General features: G+C 45.2%; 1 protein-coding gene across 2 annotated transcripts in view; it reads left to right on the forward strand.

Annotated features, from left to right (window-relative positions):
* The window catches only part of ITGB5 (integrin subunit beta 5), a 102541-nt gene that overhangs the window by 24277 nt on the left and 60380 nt on the right, over positions 1-17884 (forward strand). For both annotated transcript variants that reach the window (XM_081139432.1, XM_081139433.1), the window contains exons 4-5: positions 5011-5260; positions 13945-14113. In XM_081139432.1, coding sequence (XP_080995558.1) covers positions 5011-5260; positions 13945-14113 — 419 coding nt within the window. The remainder of the gene's footprint in view (positions 1-5010; positions 5261-13944; positions 14114-17884) is intronic.

Here is a 17884-nt window from a genome sequence, read left to right on the forward strand (position 1 = left end):
CCCATGGACACAGACAGTAGTGTGGTGAAGGCCTGAAGGGGGCTTGCAGGGTGGAGGGGATCAATGGGGAAAAAAGGGAGACATTTGTAATACTTTCAACAATAAAGATAAGTTAAAACAGCCCGGCCGGGCGTGGCTCAGCGGTTGAGCATCGACCTAGGATCCAGGTGATCGAGGTTCGATTCCCAGTCAGGGCACATGCCCGGGTTGCGGGCTCGATCCCCAGTCGGGGGCGTGCAGGAGGCAGCCGATCAATGACTCTCTCATCATTGATGTTTCTATCTCTCTCTCTCCCTCTCCTTTCCTCTCTCTGAAATCAATAAAGATATATTTTTTAAAAAAAGATAAGTTAAAATATTAAAAAAATAATTTAAAACTTTTTATTTTGAAATAATTCTAGATTCACAAGAAATGGCAAAAATAGTAGAGTCCCTGTATGCCCATCTCAGCTTTTCCCAATGATGGCATATTACATTACCAGAGTATGTTATCAAAGCCAGGAAACGGACACTGGCACTGTACTATTTACTAAACTGCAGGTGATCGGTTGCCTTTGGTATGGGCTTCCGGCCGGCTCCTGGCTGTGCTGCTGTAGAGGCGCCAGTTACCTGATGGAGGTATTGCTCCTGCCACCCATACTGACAGGGCGCACACGTAGAAAGACTTGCTCTGGGTGGGTGAGAGATTTGCTGTAGACTGAATGTTTGTGTCCCTGCAACAGTCATAAGCTGAAATCCTAACCCCCGTGTGATGGCATTAGGAGGTAGGGTCTTTGAGACGTGATTAGGTCAAGAGGGTAGAACCCTAATGAATGAAGTTAGTGCTATAAAAAAAACCGAACACCAAGACCCTGGAGGGCCCCTCCGCCACATGAGGACATAGCAAGAAGTCACAGTCTGTGCCTGGAAGAGGGCTCTCACCAGAACTCTCCCGTGCTGGCCTGCCTTCCAGCCTTCGTCACTGTGAGAACTACATTTCTGTTGTTTCTAAGCCACCCAGTCTATGGTACTGTCCAAGACAGGTTATTTTCAAGGAAGCTAGGAATGCTGAGTCCTAATGCCTGGGGGCAGAGAGGCCAATCGGGGTTCCACCTGTCAAGAGTCGCATTCTGAGGTGGGAGTGGGTGGGGTGCGGCATAGCAGCCTTGTTCTAAACCAGTGAAGCGAGCCTTTGGTTTTGGGTCTGGGTTTAATCCTGGGGTGTCACTGCCTTCTGCTGCCGTGAACAGAAGAGCTCAAGTGCACTAGAGCCCTCATTCCCTGTCCAGCTGTAGTCCTGTTGTCATAGAGCTTATTTTATGTTTCCACTCTTCTTTCAGTTTCTAGCAAAGAAGGGTAATTCTGGGGCATCAAACACTGTTTACATTTATTTGGGGATGGCAAGAGTGTTTATTGTTGAGGTACTACTTTGCCTTAACGTACTAATCTTAAAGCACCTGCACGTTCTTGCTGGAGTTCTCTACCTTCACTCTCCAGAAATGTTTGTCATCTCATACATGCCCCTAAGGAAAAAGTTAGGTTTTTACTTTCTATGGAAGGGAGGGCAGAGAGAAGAAAGCTTTAAAAAAAATCCATTTCAGGCAGAATGCAAGTTGATACCTGACTATGGTGGAGAGCCTCCGGTTATGAACCGAGCAGTGTCAAGAATTCTGAGTAAAACACAGTTGGAGCCGGCTGCTTTGGAAACAGGGAAAACCAGGACACGAGAGGGCTCCATGCAGGAGTAGATGCATCCTCACAGGTGCAAGGCAGTCAGCTTTTCTTTTGTGTTTGCTTTATCCTATTTCTCTGATCCTGCTGCTGGCCCCGAGGCGGGAATTATGTGGGATGTCCTCAAAGAGAAGGGGTGCAGCCACACAGGGAGACGAGCCCATAGGGTCTTATGTGGAGAAGAGGGAGGAGGGGGCTTGTGAGCCAGGATGGTGTCACCAGAGACAGGCAGAGACCTAGCACCCACAGGGGAGGAGAGAAGGCCTCTGCACCCTGCTGGTCACAGGGGACGTGTGACTGGTTTAAAGCCTCAGGTGGTGCAGGACTGGGTGGCTGTTTTGTGGGAGTGTGGCTAAGCGTGCATGGTTCCGGACATGTACCCTAAGATGGTAAATGTGCTCCAGACCTTCTCTCAGCAGGGAGGGTGCCTCCCATGCAGCAGCAGCTTCCCCGTCAGTTTGCTAACCTGGGAGGCCACCCTTGTTGGGGAGTTGGTGCCCTGCAACTTAACTCCAACACTGAGCATGGGCCCAGGAATGTCATTCCCTCCAAAATCTGCTGACAGGACATTCCTTTTTGGCCAAGGCCCATGGAGGAGTTGGTAGCATTTAATATCAGGCATAATTGAGGTAGCAATAACCCCTCATTTGTAATATTAATGCTGTTCCTCCCTTTCTGGAAAACTGGAGGAATATTTCTTTTTAACACCTGCAGCCTCCCTATCATGTGGGTGCACGTGCTTTCTTAGTGATCAGTCTCTCTTAGAATTTAATGCCAAGAGATTGCTCACTTCAGAATAGATACCCTCTTAGCATACAGGGAGACCTACGTATCACATCTTGTTTCCCTCTTTGCCTTCATGCCTGGAAAATGTAGAGTTAAATTTAATGCCCAGGGCTGCAGCCTTTCATACTCAAGTTTCTGGCAGAATTTTCTCTCTTTTTATCCCCACAGGAAATTGCTTTAATAATTGACTTTGGGGGTACTGAGGCTGAAGTTTCCCTTGTGCAGGAGCATTTGTATGGTGTTTGTATATAGTCTCCCTTTAATTCCTGCAGTAATTAACATTCTCCCATTTTACTAATCCAGGCACTGAGCAGCAGATTTAAAGAAGCCTAAGGTCTCCAGGTCCTTGGTGACAAGGTCTGGATTCCAACTCAACTCCCCCTCCAAGGCCAGTGTCCCATTCCCTCGCATGAACAGGGCTCCCTAAATCCAAACCAGTCCCCATTTCCTGGTCCTAAAGTGCTCATCTGTTAATTACTCTAAATCCCCAAAAAGGTGGAAGTGGATTCTGGATAAAAGAAGGTGCAGCTGGGAACTTGGGGGCAGGGGCCCAGGTGACAGGAAATGCAGAAGACCCTGCAAAAAGGTCATGGGATTGGACAGAGGGGACATCATTGCAGGCTCTGGCCATTTGGGGTCTGTGGTCTGCCCATGCAAAGGCCAAGGAGTGTCTCCCCTCCCCTCAAGATCTCCCTCCCTCCCACCCCTTCCCCACTGGGATGTGGTGTCCAAAGCTCTGTCTGCCTGATGGGAACCAGAGACAGACACTGCAGCAGTTCAGAATTCATTCTGGAAGACATCTCGAACACTCTTCCATTGAGTCAGACTCAGATGTTTCTTAAAAACAGGCTTATACCAACAGGCAACCCAAACGACATCAATCTTGAGGCGGCTAGAACAGTACAAGCAAAGACAAGTCCGAGGAAGCAGGCACAGCGTGCTGTTCTGGCTGCAAACAGTAATTACAGCGCTCATACTTCATTTCTGCAGGCTTTTGCTGCTTACAAAACGCTTCTCTCCTGTGTGAGTGCTTCATAACCTGAATCAGTGCTGTGTTGTTACCATTTTTATTTTATATTTAAGGAAATTAAGGCTCAGGCTGCACCCCTAAATGAGGGATAGAGCTGGAACTTGGACTAAAATCTCTTGATCACTTTATTCTTCATGATCTAGTCAAGGAAGTATGTCTTGTCTGGAGTGGGAGGAGGAGAGGGAGCCTAGCGGATTGGGTTCCCTTTCCTGCAAGGTCAAGAAAGCTTCAGCTTGCTGGTGTCAGCTGCAGGTGAAAGATTGGTTTCTCTGATCCCTGATGCTGGCAGATCAAGCATGGGCTCCTTGGGCAGGTGTGGCCACCTTTGCTAGTGCACCTCTGAACTCATAGTGTACACCCAGATTTCAAGTGTGTGTGGACAGTTCTTTCACATCTGTTCAAGCACATCTCTTAGTGCCTCTGAAGGGCTAATAAGCCCAAGGGCAGATAGAATTACCTGGTATGATTCGCTTCTTGACATTGGATCTAAACAATATGTTTTTAGAAATTGTAAGTGATTTAGGATCACTCTCCTGGTGTGAATCCTCTAGGTGTTGAGTTGACTTGTCTATACACCCTGGGGGGAGGGGGAGAGATTGCAGAGGCCACGCCTCCTAGACACTGGCTTTTCTCTTTGTTCTTTCCTCTGTCTGTTGACTATCTTATGCTAAAACCAAAAATTATTTTCTTTTTCTTGTAGCTGGTGGACAAATCTAGTAGTGTTTTTAATTGCTTTCTTTTTTTCCCCTTTGATGGGGCTAAAATTTGGAATCTGTCTTCCTGTATTTACACATATAATTTCTGAGGATAATGATTTGTGTCTGTGATGTTCCAAAATATCAAATATGCCCAAGAACTAAATACTGTTCGTAGCCTGCCATGATGAAATAACCGCTTGAGCTAAAGCTTACTCTACAGCTAATATTATTGTCTGATAAATAGCTAGAGACATAGAAATCGGTGACTTGGCACAAGCATGGGGGGGTGTTTTAAGGAATGTCTCTGTGTTCCCACCCTCCATTGCCTGTAATCTCTCCCTTCCCCGCCTCACTCATGTCTGTACCCTTCTTTTGTTAATTTCATCACCATTTTCTATCTCACATACACCTTTATAGTCTCCTCCTGGCCTGGCCCTTTCTCTGAAGTTGGTGCGTGGTTGGTGGGCTACTCTCACCCAATTTGTGTCCATAGAATTGTCTGGTTCACTGTCCACCAATTACCCATGTGAACACCACTAAAGAGACTGGTTATTAAAGAATTTCCTTAAAAATGCTGAGCCAAGCATTTAGACAGAGAACCCAGAGCTTCATTCTTTAGCACCCATATTCCCTTCTGTCACTGAGCTTGCAAGAAAAATATCTTCTCAGAGGCGCACGATCCCTAGAGAAAGGTAAGCGGTGGACCAGCTTTGAAAGCAAAATCCACCCCTTCAGGCCCCAGCAAGTCGGATGATGTCTAATGTGCACGGCCTCTCTGTTGGCACAGGTGACAAGACTACCTTCCAGCTGCAGGTGCGACAGGTGGAGGATTATCCCGTGGACTTGTACTACCTGATGGACCTCTCCCTGTCCATGAAGGATGACTTGGACAACATCCGGAACCTGGGCACCAAGCTTGCTGAGGAGATGAAGAAGCTCACCAGCAACTTCCGATTGGGGTTCGGGTCCTTTGTAGACAAGAGCATCTCTCCCTTTTCCTACACAGCACCGAGGTACCAGACCAACCCATGCATTGGGTAAGTGACCAGCTCTCCTTCTGTTGAGTACTTAAGGGTGGGGGAATGGAGTAGTGGGAGAGCTTAGCCCAAAGAAAGGACTGGGGGTGCATATTTAGGAGGGAGAACCAGGCTTAGGTGTTTAACGTGATTAATGATGACCCAGTTCTGTCTTCCCACTCTGGGGGAAGAAATGAACTGTCACAAGGTTGCATAAAGATAGAATGATCCAGACTCTGGCTGGTGTGTCTCAGTTGGTTGAGTGCTGTCCAGTGCACTGAAGGGTCACCAGTTTGATTCCCTGTCAGGGCATATGCCCAGGTTGTGGGTTCGGTCCCTAGTCAAGGTGCATACTGGAAGGAACCAAATCGATGTTTTCTCTCTCACATCGATGTTTCTCTCTTTCTCTCTCCCATTCCTTTCCTCTCTCTCTCAAAAACAAAAATCAATAAAAACATATTTAAAAAAAAGAAAGATGTAATGGTCATCACTCATCTCCTTTCTTGCCTGCCCGACATGGGACTCTTTGCTACATTAATAGATTTTGGAGAATGTTGTCAGGAAGTGACAGACCCAGGTGATCAGGGAGGGAGCAGAAAGAACAACTTAAACTTTCTCCTTGTTTGGAGTGACTGAGGTGCTTGTAATAAATAAATTCAGAGTCTGTCCCTGTTGTTTATATAAATAACTACAACTTACCTTGACAAAACAAAATGAAAACTCTGTGTTTTAAAGGTATGATTTTTTCCCCAATATAGGTACTTGAATTAGAAAATATTTAACACATTATTAGAGAACAGGAGTTTCTAATTGCTGCAGCAAACAAATCCAAAAGTATATAATGGCTTAAACTTAATGGAAGTTTATTCCTGCTCACCTGAGTGAGCATGGATCTCCTGATCAGTGGGCATCTCTCCTCCAAGCACATCTCAGGGATCCAGACTCCACTGTCTACCATATGTGGCCTCTAAGGTCATCATGCCTCGAGATTGCTCTTAGGAGATCTTATGGGCCAGGACTGAGTGGCCTTTGCCTCTTCTGCTCCTACATTGTAGTCTAAAGGACTAGGTTCTAGCAAGGAGGCTAGAGACTGGTTTAGCTGTGCCCAGGAAGATGAGGAAGCAGAACTGGTCAACAGGTGTGTGGGCGATGGAGGGTAATATCCTCCAACTCCCCTAACACAACCTCTACAAGATGGGTTTTTTTCCTAGTCTTTAAACCATTCCTTCAAATATGAGGATTATGCAATGTCCCTCATTGTGACTACAATGAGTAGTAATTCCCAACTTTTTCTTGCCTCTCATTCAACTCTATTCAGGCTTTGGGATGTCCCTGGATAAAGAATAGCTACGATTTAAGTTCTTACCAAGCATCAAGCACCATATTAAATTCTTTACATGGACTATTTTATTAAATCTCATGATCTTGTAATTTCTACATCTTTAAGGTAGATGTGTGCCATATTTTAAAGATGAGGACACTGAGGCTTAGAGAGAATAAATAACTCACCCAAGATTACACAACTAGTAAGGGGTAGCCTTGGGATATGAATCAAGACAAACGACTTCCAGAGTCTGGGTGTCAGTTAATATAATGCTTATATCTCCCCCATCCAAATCACACTACAGCATACAAACTTTACCTGCATGTAAGTAATAATACCTATTCCAAAACCACCCAACCTTCTAGATCAGGGGTGGGGAACCTTTTTTCTGCCAAGGGCCATTTGGATATCTAGAACATCATTCTCGGGCCATACAAAATTATCAGCTTAAAAATTAGTCTGCTATAGTTGGTCTGACATTTAATTAACTCACCCCTAATGTGATGACTGGAACTGCTTCTCTTTGGTGAGGCCTTGGCAGGGCCAGACCAAATGATTTCGGCCCATGGGCCAGACATTCCCCACCCCTGCTCTAGATACTTTCCTAAGGGTTGTGTTGGGTTCTGCTGCAGTAACAAACAATCTGCAGATCTCAATGACTCAACACAGTGGAAGATTATCTCTTGCTCATACAAAATCTGATGAGGGTTGAACTGTTTTCCGTGGAAGCTCTCCTTCAAGCAGTGACTCAGGGATCCAGGCTTTTTTCCATCTTGTGAGGTCATTTTTTATTGACTTCTTTGGCTGCCCCTAGGGGAAGAGAGCTATTCTTAAGTCCCTGAGCCTGTATAGCACTCCACCTCTTCTTTAGCAGCCTCAGCAGCTCCCAGCTCTAGGTTGGGCTGGTGATTGGGGTTAGGTGGTATTTATGCTGGTGCTGTATGTTCTTCTGACTCCTTCCTGATTCTTCTATATAGAAGTTAACTTACGTCTTCCCTAGGGGTTGAGAACGGACACAGTGGTGGAAAAAACACTAAGAGAAGAAGAAATTTTAAATACAAATGAGATTGAGTTCCTTAACCATGAAGAAACACTAGGTGTCATCATTTGCTGGGTGTAGCTTCCTCCTGGCTACAGGTGGCTGTTGGCATTATTACCTTGGTCCTGTCTCCAAGGCCCTTTCAGCTGAGTCCCAGTGCCAAGTATTCTTTTGTTGGAGTTTTGCTACTGACCAGGGGCACCGGCATTTTAGCCGAAACTTGTTTCAGTTCATCCGGAATAGTGATTCTATCTGTTCTTTTCACCTCTGCCCTCTGATTGGGCCCTGTCTCCAGACAGACAAGGTGTGTTTCCACTTTCATTCTTCTGTGGACCATCCACTAACTGTGAGGTGCTAGCTGGGAAGCTGGCAGAGGCTGAAGGACTGGCTCTGGGCACCCAACATTTGAATTCAAGTTATTACATGCTACTTATTCAGAGCTCCTTTTCTGAATAAGCCCTAGAAGGCAGAGCCAATTGCAGACAGTAAAAGTCTTGACAGTGAGGACAAGGCACACTGAAAAGCTGCTTGTAAGACAGGAAATCTAGGGAAGAATGGGAGTCTTGAAGGAAACATCACATCTAAGTTATGTAAATCTATCTTTTGCAAGCTGGGCAACACATCAGGGAGTCACTCTTTGGCTCAGTGAGCAGCCTGAAATTTCTCTTCCATGTCTAAGCAGTGAAACATGTACAGTGTCCTTGGAGATGGCCTCTGCTCCTGGGAAAGACAGAGCAAGCTGTGGGATATAATCTGTTCCTGTGCCTGATCCAGCCTGTACATATGCTTTGTTTGCCTTTCTGAGTTTTAATGGCACTGTGAACAAGTTACCAACATTTAAAAAATAGATTTAACCACAAATAACCAGGATTCCTAGATTTTCTTGAAAAGCTGAAAAGTTTAGTAAGGCTGGGCTTATTCCACTTGTTGTTTGGCTGCCACAGTCCCCACCACTCCCTCTTGTCTCACAGCTATCCTTCTTCACTGGTTTGTGTTCCATGCCTGGCTAGTAGATGTTGTGATTCATGTATATTCTTTTTCTTTAGCAAATGTGCAGAGAGAGATCACAGCATTCTTCTCAAGCTGCAGTGGCACCTTCAGTTAGTTTTTTCTCCCCTGTGATGATGGGGGCAGCAGAAGCAGCCCCCAGGAAGTTTTGGGGCCTGGGGGGGGGGAATCAGGAGAGTTGACTTAACCACTTGTGCAGGACATCTCAGAGAAGAGAGCCAGTTCTTCATGGGGCTTTCCTGAGGTTTGTCCCTTCTCCTCTTGTTCCAGATGTTTCTGCCAAAGGATCAAAATCCTAGACCTATTCCTTCTCATCTTAGAGTACACCAGAAAGGCCAGACTGAAGTAAGCAGTACTAGGGCTGCCATGGCAGGAAAATGTAGAGTGACCCTGGCCAGGTGGTGCAGCTGGTCGGAGCGTCGCCCCTTACACCGAAAGGGAGCAGGTTCAGTCCCCTGTCGGGGGGTGTAAGGGAGGCAGCCAATTAGGGTTTCTCTCTCTCTCTCTCTCTCTCTCTCTCTCCCTTCCTCTCTTGCTAAAATCAATTTAAAAACATATCCTCATGTGAGGATTAAAGAAAAGATGTAGAGTAATTTAATCATCAGATTAAAGAACTGTTTAATTGCTAGTCTGAGCAATATGAAGAGTATCACCGAGAAGAGTCTCAAGATATTCACTGATTAGAAGGATTCATCTGGATTGTTATTTATGGTCCTGAACACTTTTCCTTTTGTTAGAGGTGTTGGGCTCTTGTTGAATTACATGTTATATATCATCTACACGTGGAATCTAAAAAAGCCAAACTCACCCTGGCCGGGTAGCTCAGTTGGTTAGAACGTGATCCCGATAGGCCAAGGTTGCTGGTTGGATCCCCTCTCAGGGCACATACAAGAATCAACCAATGCATGAATCATCAATAGGTGGAATAGCAAATCATGTTCCTCCCTCCCTCCCTTCCTCTCTCTAAAAATCAATCAATCAATAAAAAAAATTCCATTTGTAAAAAATAAATAAAATTAAAAAGCCGAACTCAGAAACAGAGTAGAGTGGTGGTTGCCAGGGGCTGGGGGGGGGGGGGTCAAGGGGAAGGGGGAGACGTTGGTCAAAGGCTGCCACCTTCCAATTACAGGATGAACATATCTGGGGATCTAATGTACAGCATGGGATTGATAGTTAATAACACTACACTTGAAATTATACTTGTATAGTTGAAAGCTGTTAGGAGAGTAGATCTTAAATGTTCTCACCATCCACACAAACAATGGAAATACTCGGTCTGCTTGTTTAATCAGAGAATAATAGATCATTGTTCTCGGAAATTCTCGGACTTTATCTCAGCGAGTCCCCTCTCCTGTTCTGTCCATTTTCTTTCTAACACCACCAGGTGTGTGTCGGAGCGTCTCATTCTAAACTTTGTGTTTTAAAATTTTTTCCCGTAATTTCTACCTCTTTTTTTCTTTTTTCCTCTAAACTGCCTAAGAAATTTCTTCCAGTTTACCATTTTGTTCTTCACTTGTTTGACTCATACACTGAAGTTTCATTTTGGAATTTTGGTGACTGTATTTTTGATTTGGCTCTTTTTTAGACTTTTTTAGACTGTTGGTTTTTCATACTATTTTTTCACAGCCCCCTCCCCCCCATCCAGTAATTTCCTGTTCTAGTCGTTGGTATTTATTCCGTCCTCTCCTTGAATGTTTTAAATATCCGTGTTTTAAAGGATCACTCTGTTACCTCTGCCTCTTGAACTGCAGGCCGCTGGGCTTGTTGAATTTGCTGACACCCCTTCATGGTGGTCTGTTTCTCAGGGATCTGTGACTTTGCCTTAGCTCCTCCTTGTCAGGGGATCACCTACTCCAGGTGTGCTGGCCGCCCTGCAGGGTGGATTTTTTGTGTGTGTGATTTTTAAAAAATATATCTTTATTGATTTCAGAGAGAGGAAGGGAGAAAGAGAGAGATAGAAACATCAATGACAAGAGAGTCCTTATTGATCGGCCCCCTCCTGCACGCCCCCAACTGGGAATTGAGCCCGCAACACTGCATGTGCCCTGACTGGGAGTTGAACTGTCATCTCTTGGATCCTAGGTCAATGCTCCACCGCTGAGCCATGCCCTGCGGGGCCAGGGTGGTTTTACATTTGCTGCTGCCAGGGTCCTCCAGCTGTCTCTGGGACTAGTTTTCCTGTTCATTTCTTAGTTGGGGGTTCTTTCACCATAAAAGAAGTGAATTCTGACTTGCTCTGGCCTGGAGTTGCAATTTTTATGGGTGATTCATCTCGCTCTTGGCCCAGAGTGGATGTTCCCTCTTTCCCAGGCCAGTGGCTGGAATTTTTCTGTTTTTGATTTTAGTGACAGGGTAACTCTTCACAGCACCCCGCTCCCCTAGTCCGGTGCTTGGCCTTGCACAGGCCTGAGGCTCATCACCGTTCCCGTGAGAATCCTGCCCCAAGCCCTGGCCCTTAGGTCCTCTGTCAGGTCCTGACACGTGAGGAGCTCTCTGCCATGAGCTCTTGCTCACTCCCTACCTTCTCTCTCCAGTCCATTCATTTGCTGGATGGCTTCCTCTTCATTGCAGACACCTGAGATTTCCCTGCTAGGCTTCTAGTCTTGGCTACATATTAACATTTTAAGAATTGTACTTTACCCAGCAGTTCTCTAAGATCATAGCAAGAGATGAGCTCTTTCCCTGTCAGCTCGATGATCCCACCGTTTTGTCCTGAAGCATTAGCTTGTTTTCTCTGTTTGCCTAGATCTAGCGTCTTCAAATTGGATTCACTTTTATATACACACCTCCCCAGGCTCTTTAAGCACATATATTTTATTTGTCTTCCTGTCTTATAATCCTTAATTTAGTAACTCCCTGGACACAGCCCTAAACTGGGGGCCCTGTGGCGCAGACACAGGGTGGAGGTGGGAGGGTTTGCTGGCATGAGACCCCCAAACATCTAGATCTTCAGGTTACTCAGCTCTTCCAGGAGTTAAATTAATCACAGGTGACATTGTATTCCAGTGACTGTGGAGACATTCAACGATGTCTGTTTTTCTCTAAGAGGTGACTCTAATTTGGTTATAATAAATTCTCTGTAATGAAGGCTTTTCTCTGACAAACACATTTTCTAATTCCTAATACTTAATAGCAATTCTCCACAGTAAAAATTTATCTGCAGTTGACCCTTGCACAACACAGGTTTGAACTGCACAAGTCTACTTACATGCAGATTTTTTTTCAATAAATATGTACATTACTGTGAATGTATTTTTTCTTCTTTATGATTATCTTAACATTTTCTTTTTTCTAGCTTTATTATAAGAATACAGTATGTAATACATATAAATACAAAATATGTGTTAATCACCTGTGTTATCTGTAAGGCTTCTGGTCAACAGTAGACAGTAGTTAAGTTTTAGGAGAATCAAAAGTTATGTGCAGGTTTTTGCCTGCATGGCTGTTTGCAGGGATGAAAGAGAAACGGTAAAAAATGCTGAGCTGATTTAGCTGAGGTTTTCACGACTTTTCTGGTTTTCTCATTGAGCGGCTATTATTCTGTTCCTCTCCTCCCTTTCCTTAACTAACCTGATTAACTGCGATAGTCAGCACATACCTGAAGTCCTAAATCATGGACCAGAACAACACAGAAGGGAGTAGCTGCTTAGAGGAAGGAGGAGAGGAAAGTGAGAGTTTGTATTTACTTCCTCCTGGGCCTGTCTATTTGTCAAATAACCCCAGATGGGACCTCAGCTCAGTTCCTTCTTCCAGATGGCAATATAATTTCCACGACCCTTCTCTTTATGGCAAAATCAGACAGGGATAAAAAGTTTGGGTGGCCTCAGGCACGGGTTATAGGAATCTGATCTGTCCAAACACAAGGTTCAGGTGAAGATTTGGGGGGAGGGGGAGGGAGTGAAAAAACAGGACAGGCAGGTGGGGAAAGCCTCTAGCTCCTGCCCATCTGCAGAGGACCGTGGCCACTGTATCAGTGGGATTGACTGTCCAGAGCCAGCTTGTTGCTAGTGACTGGTGGACAGAGCAGGCACTGTAGGTCACAAAGAGAATGGAATGGCCTCTTAGAAAGCCAAAGATTGCCTCTGCAGGACGAGGGGAGCCTGTCCAGACCTGCCCTGGCAGCCTGCTTCTTGGTGACAGGTAGCCATGATCCCTTAGAAGTTGCTAAGCCTGTTTCCCTTCCCATGCACAGGGCTTGCATTGGAGTATAAAGCCTTCCCCCAGGTCTCTCTGTTAGTGTTTTTCATCCTTTGTTCTGAAAAAAAGGCTCTTCTCAACATGTCCACAGATCTTGTAGTCTGGTCCAACTTGCCTTCCCAGCCTCTTCTTAACCCAATCTTGCCCTTACCCCCTGCACTGCAGCCCCAAGGGCTTTCCCCTGCCCTTGGGCTCTCCATGCTCCCTCCTGCCTCAGGGCTCTTGCATGGGCTCTTCTTCTGGCCAGGATGCTCTTCCCTCTCCCCTTTTACTTAGTGAACTCATTTGTGAAATCGTGTAATGCCTCTCTTCCTATTTCATTGGCTATATATCAAGCTGAAACTCCTCGCACTATAACTGGGATCTAACTTCCTCCAGGAATGGGCCACTTGGGATCTCTACTGCAGACTCAAGATGAGATTGCCCAGTATTTCATTAACATTGTGCATTAACCTCCTATTGAGATGCAGCACTTACCTCTTTCCAAACTTCCAGATTTGATTTGCCACTGGGAAATGGTTGGTTTCTAAATGATATTTATTCCATCTAGGAGAGCTGATAGTTTAGCGTTGCAGTATTTGTAAATGATTGAAGAAGCAGAAAGGACGTCTTCGTTCCTGTTGCATTTAGCACTGGCTCATGTGCCAGCACGTCCTGGTGGTCTCTGAGGGTTGACATGAAGGGGTTATGTGATCCTTTGTCACGTGGCAGCAGCCGAGTCGGAGAAGCTGGTTTCATAGAGTAACTGCTCACATTGCCTTCACTTGACATGGCCCACCTTCCTCAGTCTTCCCACTGTGACACCCCAGCACAGCACCTAAACCACTGGTCCCTCGCATCTTTCAAGGCCACATCAGGGCTGCTCCACGATGTCTTCCTCTGAGCCCAGGAGTCTACCATCACCTCCGCTTGTCTCACCCATTCGTCATTGTCATCCACTTACCACCTGGTATATGCTGTTTTGCCTGCAGTTTAGAGCTTGATGTTCTGAGAGTCAAGACTGTGTTACTGCTCTTTGTTTTCGCCCCTGTGCTGGTCCCAGGGGCACACAGTAGGTGCTGGGTGAATATTCGAAGGTACTTGGTTGTTTAAGATGTAGAGACAGTGATGGAAAAGTGACTTTTTTCTTCTTTCTAGTTACAAGTTATTCCCAAACTGCGTGCCTTCCTTTGGGTTCCGCCACCTGCTGCCTCTCACAGACAGAGTCGACAGCTTCAATGAGGAAGTTCGGAAACAGAGGGTGTCCCGGAACCGCGATGCCCCCGAGGGGGGCTTTGACGCCGTCCTCCAGGCAGCTGTCTGCAAGGTAACTTTCTTCTCTGGTCCTGTCCCTGGCTGGGAGGTCAGGGAAGACAGCCTCAGGGTGGGTGTTCACACTGCTTGCAGAGATGGCAGATGCTGAGCCACCCTAGCATGTGGCTTCCTGTCCACTCTTATATCAGAGGGTGAGCTCAGTGGGCCCTGAGGGAAATCGATGGCAGTCAGAGTGGCTGGAGCGCAGGGCTGGACCCGGCTGGTGTGTCTCTCCCAGGGTGTAGCTGTGTGCAGTGGGATGCTGTCTGTGCCAGGAGACAGCTGTTCTGTGTTTATACATTTGGCTTTTAGCATCTCTTCAGGGAAAAAAAAAAATAAAGGTCCAGCCAAATGCATGGACGCTTATAAAGCTTTCTGGCCCAGTTTTGATAAATCTTAAATGTTGCTCTATTGGGGAATCCAGCTGAAGAGGAGAACTGCACGTCATCTTCGTTGCATTTCTGTTTGTTTGTTTTTTCTCTTGCTTCTCTGTGATATATGAATCCAGAGGGAGGACATAGACTTAGGTCAGAAATGAACTCATGCTTTGAGAGGTTCCAGTCTCAGCAAAATGTATCCTTGGAATGTTGGTAATAACTTATTCTTAAAATAATTTTCTGCTGTCAAAACAACACAGTAACAACAACAAAACATAAAAATCACTCTTGAATTTGCTATCCCAATGCATACTTTTGAAATTTTTCCATAGTGGTTATAAAGCATGTGTAATGGGCAATGCTTCCTTGAAGTTTTAGGTGGGCTCGGCAGTAGGGCAGTGGTGAGGACTGTCATGTTTGGGGAGGGCTGGGGAAGGAGGTTAGGACTCAGTTTGAAGAAACTGCATATCAGCAGCTGCTGTTCCTTTGCTGGTTGATAAGCACTTAATTGTCCACTTACATGTTTCTGACCCTAGAGAGCCGGTGTTCAGTGTGTCTCGCTCTTACTTTTCCTCCATTCAATCCTTGATAGGGTGATAAGAGAGCCGTGGTTGTCCTTTCTGAAATAAAAAACCAAAATGGTAGACAGAGAGGGATAAGGGGAAGGAAGAAAGTGAAGAAAGCAGCAGTCTCCTGCAGTCCTCTTCTTGGTCCCACTGCTGATCATGTGCTGTGTCCTTGGGACCGCCCTGGAGAGGAAGGTCTTCCCCTGACCCCCTGACCAGGGTGGCTGCAGAGTGGCCCCTTCCCAGCTGCTGGCCAGAGCCAAACGGTTTGATTCAGAGGTCCCTGATGCTTTGTAGCACTCCAAGAAAGCCAGATGGAACACAGCTAGAATGTGTTTAGCTCTTAATTTTTCAAATGCATCACAAAATAGACAGAGTATAAATTTGCTTCAGAAAGAAAAATTGTATTTTGATTGGCATTTAGACATTGATAGTATGAGGCGTTGTCTTCACAGACATGCTGCCAAATTCCACTTCTCGGAAGGGATGAATTGTGCAGGGAAAATGTAGAATCCCTCTCTCTCCCCATCTTGAGAATTTTGTGGACTTTCTTTTGGGGGGGAAGAAATTACCTTTAAGGCTTAACTGGAATGGCATGATTGAATGCTGAAAGCACAGTGGTCTTTGAGAAGCTATTAGATTTGTTCTTGTGCCTACAGCACCTTCCTATGTTGTCTCAGACCCATGAAAATATTCTGCCCTTTGAAAACTTAGTATTTCAGATTATGGCTTATCTTTTTTTTTTTAACTTTAAATAATTTTTTATTTTTCAGTTACAGTTGACATACAATATTATATTAGTTTCAGGTGTACACCCCAGTGATTAGACATTATATAACTTACTAAGTGATCATCCTGATAAATGTCATATCCATCTGACACCATACATAGTTATTAATATATTATTGACTATATTCCCTATGCTGTACTTTACATCTCTGTGACTGTTCTGTAACTCTTCGTACTCCCTTATCCCTTCACCTTTTTCACCCATCCCTCAACCCCCCTCCCATCTGGCAACCGTCAACATGTTCTATGTATCTATGAGTCTGTTTCTGTTCTATTTGTTCATTTATTTTGTGTTTTAGATTCAAGTGTTGATATGTATTTATTGCCATTTTATTATTCATATTTTTTATTTATTTTTTCTTCTTCTTCGTAAAGAAGACCCTTTAACATTTCATGTAATACTGATCTGGTGGTGATGAACTCCTTTAGCTTTTTCTTGTCTGGGAAGCTCTTTATATGTCCTTCAATTTTAAATGATAGCTTTGCTGGGTAGAATAATCTCGGTTGTAGGTCTTTGCTTTTTATCACTTTGAATATTTCTTGCCACTCCCTTCTGGCCTGCAAAGTTCCTGTTGAGAAATCAGCTGACAGTCTTATTGGAGCTCCCTTGTAGGGAACTAATTGCTTTTCTCTTGCTGCTTTTAAGAGTCTTTGTCTTTAATCTTTTGCATTTTAATTATGATGGGCCTTGATGTGGGCCTTTTTGGGTTCATCTTCTTTGAGACTCTCGGCTCTTCCTGGACTTGTATGCCCATTTCCTTCATTAGGTTAGGGAAGTTTTCTGTCATAATTTTCCAAATAGGTTTTCACTTTTTTGCTCTCTCTTCTCCTTCCGGCACTCCTGTGATGTGAATGTTGGTATGCTTGAAGTTGTCCCAGAGGCTCTTTACATTATCTTCATTTTTTTGGATTCTTTTTCTTTTTGCTGTTCTGATTGTGTGGTTTTTGCTTCCTTATATTCCAAATCACTGATTTGATTCTTGGCTTCATCTACTGTACTGTTAATTTCCTATAAATTATCCTTCATTTTAGTGTATCCTTCATTTCTGACTCATTCTTTTTTATTGTCTCCATGTCCTTTTTTATGCTGTTGAAGTTTTCACTAAGTTCATTGAGCATCCTTATAAACAGTGGTTTGAACTCTGCATCTAGTAGATCATTCATCTCCAGTTTGTTTAGGTCTTTTTCTGGAGTTTTGTTCTGTTCTTTCATTTGGGACATGTTTCTTTGTCTCCTCATTTTGGCAGCCTCCCTGTGTTTGTTTCTACGTATTTGGAGAGCTGCTACGTCTCCTGGGCTTGGTAGAGTAGTAGGTGTCTTTTGAGGCCTAGTGGCACAGCCTCCCTATTCACCCAAGCTGGGCTGTGTACACCCTTCTCTTGTAGTTGAGCCTTGACTGCTGTTGGCACATCAGTGGGAGGGATTTACCCTCAGGCTAATCAGCTGCAAGGGCTGGTTTCGACCACCATGGAGGATCAGCTATGCAGGGGCCCACCTCATGCAGCGGGACTCACTTCAGCAGGGCTCTGGTGCCCACTGAGTCCATACCTTGAGTGTATCACTTGTAGAGGTGGTTGGGTGGTGTTTCAATGTGGCCTGAAGCTATCTACCTGGTGCACTGGCTCTGGAGCCTTCCAGGAGGTACAGACCAAGGTCAGCCGCCTCCTGTATTCTGCCTGGGGCCACCTGGCATGAGCTACAAAGCGATCTGCATTTGGCTGTTACTTGTGCTGAGATTGGAGGTGCCTAGGACAGGCCAAGCTGAAAACCAAAGCAGCTACTGCTGGTGCTGGCCCTGGCACCACTTTGTGAGAGGTACAGCGCACACTGAGGCTAGGTGCTGCTTGTTTGAGAGATTTTAGGAAAGTCTAAAGCATGAGCCAAGACTTTGGTGGGCCCGCATGTTGGGTGGAGTGTTGTCTCAGGGAATCAATCACCAGGGCAGGGCTAACTGTGAGCCAGATAGATGGAGGCTCAGATATGGCACCCACCTACCAGCTCTGTGGGGAAAGGGCTCAGAAAAGGAACAATGGCTGCCTCTGTCGGCACTTT

Source organism: Miniopterus schreibersii (assembly GCF_964146895.1).
Source record: "Miniopterus schreibersii genome assembly, chromosome: 5".
NCBI classification, from domain to species: Eukaryota; Metazoa; Chordata; class Mammalia; order Chiroptera; family Miniopteridae; genus Miniopterus; species Miniopterus schreibersii.